This window comes from Cyrtonyx montezumae, unplaced genomic scaffold, assembly GCF_038088225.1.
Source record: "Cyrtonyx montezumae isolate F1298 unplaced genomic scaffold, pur_monq_1.0 scaffold_3, whole genome shotgun sequence".
Lineage (NCBI taxonomy): Eukaryota > Metazoa > Chordata > Aves > Galliformes > Odontophoridae > Cyrtonyx > Cyrtonyx montezumae.
The window spans coordinates 80,464,738-80,476,077 of NW_027072034.1; the positions used below are offsets into that span (position 1 = coordinate 80,464,738).

The 11,340-nt window shown below is 38.7% G+C and overlaps 1 protein-coding gene across 1 annotated transcript; it reads left to right on the top strand.

The window, feature by feature from the left end:
- The first annotated feature begins 243 nt into the window (after positions 1-243).
- SLC35A5 (solute carrier family 35 member A5) lies at positions 244-8,149 on the top strand. The gene is made up of 7 exons (XM_065742017.1): positions 244-314; positions 805-957; positions 1,632-1,730; positions 2,254-2,387; positions 4,674-4,741; positions 5,926-6,721; positions 7,746-8,149. Exons 2-7 carry the CDS (start codon positions 828-830, stop codon positions 7,812-7,814), a joined length of 1,296 nt encoding a protein of 431 aa, XP_065598089.1. The 5' UTR covers positions 244-314; positions 805-827; the 3' UTR covers positions 7,815-8,149.
- The last annotated feature ends 3,191 nt before the right edge of the window (positions 8,150-11,340 follow it).

The following is an 11,340-nucleotide window of genomic DNA, read 5'->3' on the forward strand; positions in this document are numbered from 1 at the left end:
TCCCCGCGGCCCGCCCCGTCGCGCACGCGACGCGCACGCCATCTTGCGCGTGCGCAGACGTAGGCCGAGCCGGGTGGCTGCGCGCGCGCAAGGCGGAAGCGACGCGAGAGGTAGAGGACCGAGATCCGGAATGAAGCCTGGGTCACGTGGGCGATTGTCATGGAGAACGAGGCAGCGGAGGAGGGGCGGTTTTCGCCGTTCCCGCCTCCAACGTGCAGCCAGTGCCTGGTGGGGCCGCCGCCGCCACCTTCCCGTCTTTCGTCAGCGGGAGGCTGAGCTACGGAAGCCGCCGCCCGGAGTGCGCCTGGTGCCGGGTGAGCCGCGGGCGGCCCTGTGCGGCTGTCTGCTGGGATTGGGAACGGGAGCGGTTTCTGATGTCGTGGAGGTGTTCGGGACCAGGTTGGATGGAGCCGTGGTGCAGCTGCTGGGTGGCACCCCTGCTCGCGACTGGGGGTTGGACCTGGCTGGGCTTTAAGGTGCCTTCCAACCCAGCCATTCTGTGTAACATACACATTTATATTCAAACCTAAAAATCCTGTAGAGAAATAATACCGTAATTGATCTCGCTCAGCTAGGCAGTATTACATAGCTGTCACTGCGTATGTGTGGTGTTTATTCTCCCCTTTGCTGGTCCTCGTAGCACATCTTTTTCCCTTTTAAATAAAATAACTAGCGTGCAATCATGACTGTCAACACAAACCGTTTTGATTAAGATAATGCAAAGCAATAAAAGGCACACATTTCACCTCACCTTATCAGTTTCTGATAATGGTTTATAATGTACGTGTTTTGTGTCGTCCAAAGGGCACTGACAGCAAGGCAGCAGAATGGAGAACAAGTGCCGTCATAGCTCTGCAGTTTGCTCCAAGACAACCATCTACACCTTTCTACTTGGGGGAGTCTTCATTACTCTGGGCTCGAGTCGAATCCTCCTGATGAAATATTCTGCTAATGAAGGTATTGTTGGACAGTGAACATAACAAATAAGAGTTGTCGTTATACCCCAAAACCTAGTTTTCCACCAAGTTTTCCGTTACATAAACCAAGACATAAATTTCATTGGGTCTAACAGAATAACAATTTGAGGTTGTAAGATACATGATCCAGTTGAAGATGAGCCTCAAAAGATGAGATGATAAATTACTTTATAGCTACTTTTCAAATATTAAGTTGCATGAATGCTGTTGGTGGTGCATGACCAAGTTGTTTCACAACATCTTTAGGAGAAAATAGTATAATAGTGTGCAAGCTTTTACTGTCTTACTGCTTTTCTTTAAAGCAAGTGTTAGCAAGACATGCTATGAAATAAATGATAAAATCCCATAATTCGGTTGTGTCATCCTGGAAGCTTTCTCTTAGTAGGAAAACATATTACATCACTGTTTGTGGGGAATGATAATTAGTTCTTCCAAAAAAGTTTACTGTAAACCGAGACCAAGTGAGGAAAGATTTCAGCCCAGAAAGGCAACTGACTGGTCAAAAAACAAGTATTTTTGTAATAGAAGTGCTGACACTTTATGCTCATGAGCAGGGGCTATAATTCTGACTGAAGGGGTTAAAATACTTTCTAATGGTGAATGCAAGAGACAGCATCTGATGGTGTACTCTTTACAATTTGCTGAATCCCACAGATAACAAATACGATTACCTTCCTACAACAGTGAACATATGCTCTGAAGTAGTAAAGCTGGTCCTGTGTGTGGTATTGGCACTATGGGTTAAGAAAAAAGGTGAGTCTGTATGTTTAAAGTAACTAAAATACGTTGACTTGCTAAGATCTGTACTGTACTTCAAATCTTTTTTTTTTCCTTCTTCTCACTAATAGATTCACATGTAATGGTATGGAGTAACTCCTGACAGTAATGTTCTCTGGGACTGTGTCTTCAATACACAATTATAACTATCCTTATTATAATTTGTGCATTACATTCTGATGTTATCAAGTTGTTTGTGTGATAGCTGAAATGAGAACGGTGAGTTGAATTAGAAAGTGTAATGAAGACACAATCTATGTGATCTCTAGAAGTCCCTTCCAACCCCTACAGTTCTGTGATTCTGTGACTCCTTGGTGGTTTCCCCAGTGAAACAAGAATGTGAACACTCATAAACACTAGATTGCTGCTTTAGCTGTGTGTTCTGCCTTGGGGATGTCCTCTGTGTTGCCAGAGAACAGTAGTGCCTATTCAGAGGGGTTTGGAATGAACTTTTGATAATAAGGAAGTTGTTTTTCATATTGATCTGTTTTCCTTCTAGAGGGCTGCTTGGATCATCCATTCAGATGTCTTTCCTGGAAGAATTTTTATAATTCCATGAAATGGTCAATTCCTGCCTTTCTTTACTTTCTGGATAACTTGATTGTCTTTTATGTGCTGTCCTACCTCCAGCCAGTAAGTACACGTGTACTGAGTGAAGCATCTTTCAATGTGTTAATAATAAACAAGACTGTGTAGGCTATCTATGTTTGGTACATTGACAGTACAAGAGATTTGTAGGTAAATGAATGATCTGAACAGGTAGATCATTCTTTCTCCTGCCAATGGTCCAATTCTACAGCTCTCAGTAGAGGGATGTTTCTGCATTTTCTCCATCCTAAGTGGTTTAGAAATAACCTGAATTTCTTCAGTGTGGGGCAGGTTTTTTGTGCTTTCCATCCTTTGGTTTCTTCAATTCTGTATTTCTCTCTCAATGCATTTGTGCACGTTGCTAGTGTTCGAGTTGCCTTTTTCTGTGTGGCATCTGCCACTTTATTTACACGACTTCACATGCTGACTTGTTTTCTTTCTCAACAATTCCAAAGAAAAACAAATAAAAGTAATCCACCAAAGTGAAAAAAGTGTAATAGGAAGTGAGTAGGGAAGGAATAAAACTGACTCTCCATTTTTTTACTTTTTATTTTTATGTAACAACAGATTAAACTTAATTATGTTTACACACGTTTCATTTATACTTTTTTCTAGCTACAAGAAGCCTTCTGAATGAATCTATGTATACTTGTGAAATATGGTTTTATTGTGCTCTCTCTCTTTATGCTGAAGTACCTTTTGGTTAAGAACCTGTTTGAAATTTCATGGAATCAAATGATTACTGCTTGCTATAAAATACTGCGGTTACTCTTTTTTTACCATTAAAAACTGCATAACTATTTCTGTTCATTCCCTTTCAGAATTTCCTCTCTAAAATAACTCACTTTTAGATGTGTATTTCTGCTAGGAACAGAACAGAGTCTAGAACAGAACCTGGCTGAAAAAAAAAAAATTGGTTGAAATGAATTATCTTGTGTCTTAGAATTAAGTAGATGTCATTTTATTTTATTTTTTCTCCATTTTTCGTGGGGGGAGGAGTAGGGGAAAGGAAATTCAGCTATAACATTTTAATAGCAAAGTCTGATATTTAAAAGGTTACACAATATTATTGCTTTCTTAAGCAGTAGGAATTGGCTGAATTAGATCAGTTTTTTGATAAAAGTACACTGCAGGTTCTGTGTTGCATGCACACACACGTGTGCTCACTTGTAAAACTTCTCAAAACATGTGCACTAAAGTTACTCTCCTTTGGAATTCTTAGTGTTGTTTACCTTATGAATAAGTAAAACTGTAACACTATCATGGCTAACCAGACATAAATAGTAAATGAGATAACTAAATATCTGTAACTTAGAATACCTTGATGGAGTTACAGAACCCTGAAACTCAGTCTGAAACTCAGCTGTTGTTTTGCACGTCATTTGTACATCAATTTTAAGTCAGACCTCTTTCTTCCTGAATGGTTTCTACCAGCTCATTCCATGTTTTCTTCTTCCATAATGTTCACCTAACATGAGTTTTTAAGTGACTTATAATTTCACAAAGCATAAAATGAAGCTGTGATTTCTCAGGTGGGTGTTTCATGTGTCAGCTTACCAGAGACACCATGTCATGCATTTTCATAAGGAAGTGATCTGAGAGAGCCGGTATGGCTTCACCAAGGGCAGATCATGCTTGACCAATCTCGTGGACTTCTGCAGTGGAGTGACAGCAACAGTGAACAAAGGATGGGCAACTGATGTTGTCTGCTTTGTATGGTTGTCTCCCTTTGACATAGTCCTCTACTACATCCTTATCTCTAAATTAAAGAGAGATGGATTTGAAGGGTTGCAGTCTTGATAATTTAAGCTGAGCACCTCCTCATCTTTTATAATTGATAAAGAAAATGCACTATACATCAGTTAAGTTTGTTTTTTATAAATGCCTTTTCCAAGTCTGGGATTTCATGTATACTGCAAGCTACCATTTAAAAGCAGCCTCTTCTTTTCCTATTCTTATTTTCATTTTGGAGTAACTTCCTTCTGACTGGTCAGCCTGTCTGGGGAGCTGCTCTGAGAGACATCTGGACTATTATTGTTTTCATCAAGTATGTTTTCAGCTGAATTAGTTTCCTGTTATTTTTATTTCAGTACAGTCTTTTCCCCCCCCCTGTAGTGGAACGGAGTCTGTGCTTTGCTTGATACTTTGAAATAGCACTTCAGTATTATTTTAAGGGTATACTATCCTACCACTTTGTTAAGGAAGGAAGGATTCAGTACTAGAGTGATGCTTTCCACTCTGGACTCCCTTCTTTAAGCTGTCACTGAAAGTTGGTGGGCTTTTGATACCAGCGTGTCTGGGTTATAACTTTATTCCTCTCCTTTTTTCTAGGCAATGGCTGTCCTCTTCTCAAATTTTGTCATTATAACAACAGCTCTTCTCTTCAGGATGGTGCTAAAGTAAGTAATACTTAATAAGGTAAACGAAACTTTAAAGTTTGTCTTTCTAGCCTAGATGCAGGGGTTACACTACAGTCTTTCTTTGTCTGATAGCAAAAGTAATACTGTTTTCTTGTGACTACACCAACTTAGAGAAATGCTTTGTGTTCTACACATGAAGATGTTGTATGTAATAGCTTTTTAGGGGCTTCTGGATATCTCCACATTTGGTCATGTGTGACAATGCCAAGTGATATGTGTTGAATGGTCAGAATTAAGGCTTGAGTTTATTTACCTTCATTTGTGCATTAAATCTCATACTTCGCAATAAGCAGTACTTCTTTCCAGTGTGATTTAATTCTTAATGGAATGTAAAGGTAAGCTAACAAGAAAGGATGACATACATGAGAGTGAAAGAGGTGTTTTCAGTAATATTGTTCCTACTGCGATGAGTTTCTGGTTAACAGTATAGGATAAATCTCTTTGTTATTCATGTGATGGGAAAAGGATATTAGCTTTCATATACTACCTGAAAAGTTATTTGTAGTGAACTTTGAACGAAGATGGTGTTAATATTCCAACCAAGCATCTGGTAGTCTGGGCAAAGTGCTTTTTCTCAGTTCTTTAGTTTTTTATTTCTTGTGATATCACAGTGTGCTTAATCTTCCAAATTTCTGATTTTTTTTCCCCCTCAAACTGGGTTTGCTTGAGAGAGCAGTTAAAATAAAAAGACTGTTAGGCCTTCTTCATTACAGGAAGTCTACCTTCATAAAATGTTTTAAAAGTATACAGAATAATGGGGAAAGAAAAGAAATGTTGTAAAAGTTTACCAGAGAGAGAATTATTTGAATGTATGACTTCCTTTTAATCATTCAAATCTGTTGACAACAGTTGACTTTAGTTGTCAGGCAGACAGCATCTAGAACTAACTTTATCTTGAAAGGTTTTCCTTTCCTTATCTCTACATTTATTCTCAGTTCCTTGTTTCTGTAACCACCAGGTTAGGATCTCCTTGCCATGAAAATGTATGCTATGTTTTGGCAGTTTCCTATCAATTCTGAAAAATCAAAATTTTTCTTTGTGCCACATATGAGGAAATGTAGACAAGCACAATATCTTGTGTGCCCTTTATAGGGTTTGTTCTCCTGTCACTTAATTTGTACAACCATGTTGCTAAAATTAATGTCTTTTTTGTCTACTCCTAGGCGAAAACTATCTTGGGTACAGTGGGCATCTCTGGTCATCTTATTCCTGTCCATTGTTGCCCTGACACTAGGAACTGGAGGCCATCAGCAAAGCTTGACTGTACATGGGTTCCATCACAACATGCTTTTCAGTCCGTCTAACCACTGCCTTCTTTCTGATGGACCAGAGGAAACGTGCATGGAAAATGGTAGCTGTGGAGCCCCAAGATTCCTTCCTGTCTTCCAGTGGAATGTCACAAGTGCCATGGCAGGAGCGCTGAAACCTCTACGTCTCAGTCTGGGACATCTGCTTATTCTAGTGCAGTGTTTCATTTCTGCCCTGGCTAATATCTACAATGAAAAGATATTGAAAGATGAGGATCAGGTTGCTGAAAGCATCTTCACACAGAACAGCAAACTGTATGCCTTTGGGATATTGTTCAATGGACTGATGCTGGGCCTACAGGCTAAAGACCGGAGGCAGATAGGGAACTGCGGTTTCTTTTATGGGCACAACGTCTTCTCAGTGTCTCTCATATTTGTCACTGCTTTCCTGGGGCTGTCTGTAGCCTTCATCTTGAAGTTCCGAGACAATATGTTCCATGTTATGACAGCTCAGATCACCACTGTCATCATCACCACTGTGTCTTTTGTCATCTTTGACTTCAGGCCTTCTTTAGAGTTCTTTTTGGAAGCTCCTGTAGTGCTTCTTTCCATATTCATCTATAATGCCAGTAAACCAGGAAGCCTGGAATATGCCACTATGAGGGAAAGGGGCAAGCTCTTCAAAGGAGACACATGGGAGAGGTCACGTGGGGTAAGTCTTTTCCATACTTGTCTGATTTTTCTTATTTCCCCTCTATTTACACTATGGGATGTTGTCTGGACTTATTCCTCAGCTGAAACACCAAAACTCCTCGGTATTTGTTAAAAATCTTCAAAAGTGATATAGTATTGCTTTCCATATTGCACTTTTTCAATTCATGAATCCTAGATAAACAATGCATATCTGCAGTGATAGTGCTATGAGCAGCTTCAGCTTTGTACAAATCCTCTGTGGAGGATTTTGCTGGCCCTGGGAATATGGAAATTGGAATCGGTGCCTGGAAACAATACTTAAATAGAACTGAAATTTCTGTGTAGCTAGGCCCACATCATGAAGAAAATAATATTTTTTATTAAGATTTTCTGCCATAACAGTGAAAGATAGAAAGATAACGTTATGTACGAAAATTAAAATCTCTACTTCATTATCTCCAGGGACTTCTGTTTGTTGTTGGTTTTTTCCTTACATTTAGGGAGGAAATCTAGACAACAAGAATGAGGTTCAGAGAGCTTGCCCTTAGGTCAGCTGAGCCTAAGCTCATTCACCTGAGAAATAGGTTCCATATCTGTACATTCTGCGATGTCAGATGTTTGTAATGTGCTGCAACCAGCAGAGAGTGCTGTCTCCCTTTAAATTCTAGGAAACATTAAGCTTTTAACAGATGTTTTCTGAAACTTACAAATGGTGCCCTTTTAGATGTTTGCTTAACAAACAGTATCTATTTTAGCATTTACAAGTGAGCATCTCTGGTAAAAACAAATAATACTGTGTGAGCAAATTTCCTGATGGTAGGCTACAAACTTTCAGGGATCAAGCCACAGAAAAGAGTTGGAACAGCTCGTCCCTTACAAGCATATGTGTACTAGAGTAAGATTTCAACACACTGGTAAAAGATAAATTACTGGGTGTTGATATCATAGGGATTGCTTAAAAATAAACTCTCTTCATCTCTCTTTTCTCTTTTTATGTATTGATGACAAGTTAAATTTTGTTCTCCTGCTTCTGGTTCTTGCAGGATGGAGAAGAGTTTGAGAGACTGAACAAGCCAAGCAGTGACATTGATACAGATGAAGATTCGCTCTAGCATGGAGCCAGCTGAGAAGAATGCTATTACTCATAGTGAGAGAATGTTCATGTTTCCTTTTTTCCCTTTTTTGCAGAATGATTGAGACTTCTTTGGGCCCAAATGTCAGAGATAGATGAGGAAAACATTCAAACTCTTAATTTGAACCATACATTTTTTAAAGCTGTTTTCCCTCTTACCATCTCTGTAAATGAGTTTAAAATCTGCTGAAATAAACGAAGTTTATAATTGATGTGAACAAGAAGAGACTTGGATGACGGACTCAGTTATGTGGGTGACATGTGCTGCATTGGAGGGCGGTCCTTGCTGCAAATATGCCTCCATATATCTTTCATCACTTTGGTTGACTGTTGTGTATTGGTGCAAATTCCTGTATGAATTGCTTGGTTAGCAAAACAGAGGTGATTAAACTGTTGTCCATCTTGCAGAAGTGGTAGGAGGACTGAATAGCATCTTCTAATTAAGCTGGTACTAATAACCTTATAAATACTAATTAAGCTGGTACTAATAACCTTATAAATAATGAAGCATATTGACTGTTTTATTGTATTGTGGCAAATCAGATTGAAATATCCCTAGCTGAGTGAAAGAGTTCCCCTGAAAGAATCTCATCAAACCTTGACTTATGAATGTATAACAAATCAGATAATTCGGGTTAAAGACAGAGGAATCTCTAGAGTGTGATTTCAGTATGAATGGGTTTAATTTCATTTTCATTCCTATTTTACACCAGTGTAACTCTGTACTGGCTCCTGTGGAGTCCTTTTTGATTCTTCGATGTGACTGAAGCAGAATAGATTTCAGTGACTTCAGCCACTAGCTTTCTCACATTTCCAGTATGAGTGTTTTGTGCCTGTCTCCCAGTGTCTGGGGAATGCCTTTGTAGAAGGCAGTGTATTTTACATGCAACTTATGTGGCCTAATGTTGAAAGAGCCTGAATAAAACAGAAGTGTTATTGAATGTATCATAGGATCTTTTCTGCAGGTGGAAAACATGTTTACAGAGGCTTTACACTGGGGCTGCCATCTGAAAGCAGACATTATGTAGCTGCAGTGAGGCACTACAACATGTGGAGGGCTGAACAGAAGGGTACAGGTGTTGGTATCATTTTGTGTTGCTCCACCAACTCGTACTGATGAAGGTTTGCATTTAATTTGCAGAAGTTATTCTGCAGAGTGCCAGGCATGGTGCTCTCAGAGTAACTGTTGGCTTCTATTTTGAGTGAGATGAGAAATAGGTTCCAAGTAATTCAGTGAATCTTAAAAATTGAAGGATAAAGCGAATTGGAATGCAGATAAGAGTTACTGATGTGTTCTTGGAAAGATACTGTCAAAGGAATTCTTAGGAAGGTATGCAATAAGTTCAGCATCAAACTCTCATACCACAGAATAAAGTAATGCATTTCTCTGTGGTCTGAGGACAGTTCTGTCTTTGTTCCCCGCTGCTACCCTGCTTCCAGGCTCTGTGCGCTAACAGCTTACTTAGGCATACTGTATTGATGGCTCATTACTGAATTAGCATACCTCCTGTCACAGATCCATCGAGAAGGGCAGCCTGTTTCCAATTGTGGCTGATGGCTGTTGTAAACTATGAATGTGAAATTCTTATTCTCATTTCTTTTTTTGGATGATGAATGTGAAATCATGTTGTTTTTCTTTTCCCAGAGGTGTAAGCTTTTTCTAGCATGTATTAAGAGTAATTATACAAAAAAATTACTGTTGTGGTTTGTTTATACGAGCTAACCTTATAAGTAATGTTGAGCTGAAAAACTTTTTACAGCTGATTTTATGCTTGTAGTAGCTCATTTCAACAACAAAAACCCTTGTTGTTTGGATCTGTACAGAATGAATAAGAACATATATTTAAATGTAAAGTCCACATGGTTTCATTGGTGTATGATGTCCTGTTTTGGGAAATGAAAGTTTAATGTTTAAAAAAAATACAAACAAAAAAACTGAGACATAGTTGTAATAAGACAGTTGCTTATTTTTTCCATTGCATACAGGTTTGCAGTATATACTTGTCTGAGTTCATTGCTTTTTTTGTTTTTTCAGTCACAGCTACTATCTTGTAGCAGATATTTTCATGAAAAATGAAAGTACTGTTGGATTTAGATTGCTTTGTATTGAGTGGTAGCTGTCTACACTGACTTTTGCAGACAGTTTTGTCTTATGTGAAGTCACAGCCTAGAATTTAGCTTCATACCTCTAATGACAGAGTATCAAACCAAAGATGAGTGTCTTAAAAACAATATTTGACCTTCCTGCATGAAATATCTGCCTTAAGAGAGATAAGAGTTGGAAATGACTGATTGCAAATTTTATAAAGTGTATTTATACTTGCATTCAGCTCGTTGTCCTTAGTCATTTCTTCCCTATATACGTTTCACTGATAATGTCACACTTGACTTCTTTTGCTTATCTCTCAAATTGCACAAAGATACCAGGTATGTGACTGTGATTGTATGCTGATATACTGATTTACTGATTTATCTGATTGACTTTCCATGTAGAATTGGGTGCTGTCTAACATGTAGGAATCTTTCTGTTGTATTCAGGTGAACAGGTTGCAGTGATTCTATTGGACTGGCCAGGCAGGTTTCTTTAGTAATGGAAGAGAACCGTATATCCTCTCAGAAGTGACAGGAACATTAACTGACTAAAATTGGGCAAGGACTTAATATAACCTTAGCAATAAGAAGTGTATAAGTAATTCAGAAATATGACTGCAGTTCTGTGCAGTCATACTGCCCATGGCAATAGTCAAATGTATATCATGTTTGTTACAGAAAGTGACTTTAAGCCACTGTCAGCTGAAAAACTGCTCTGGTTAGCAAGTGACACTGTTCTGTATAGCTATACCTTGCAAATAGACCATGCAACCACTACTGGTTAAGTACTTGCACTGTGTGGTCAGTAACCTCTATGTCAGAAAGCTTACTTTTTTTTTTTCTCTTCCAACTTAATATTTTTCTCTTCAAATGGCAACAGGGAATTTTTTTAGGAGTTTTGTGGAGATCAGTATTACTTTGACACTTTAACAAGGGTGTTGGACAGAGAGTTCTTTTGAAGTTGTGATTCAGAGCCCAGATTCACAAATGATTTAACTTTATCACTGCTTAGAATGTTATGTTTATTCCTCCCTTGGGTGGAAGGAATTGGTTCATAAAATCTCTAAGAGAGATCTCTTCATGTTTTTCTTGTTTATAACAAGTTTGTTAAAGCAATTTATATTTTGCTTATTTTCAGCTACTTCGTGAATGTAGAAAATGAGCCATTGTGCTTGAAGGACAAGAACAACTGTCCTTGAGCGGAATCAAAACCCAGAAATAGGATAAAAAAGTTCTGAAATTTTCCTTCATTGTGTCAAAACTTCCCACTCAGAACTGTAAAAATAGAGCCTTAATCTCAATAAACCAGTCCTCACACTGGTGCTGCAGGGACAGATGCAGTATTTTTTATCTGATTTGCATTTGGCAAAATCTTGAAATATCTATCTCTCTGATACTTGGAGTCTTTGAGGTGA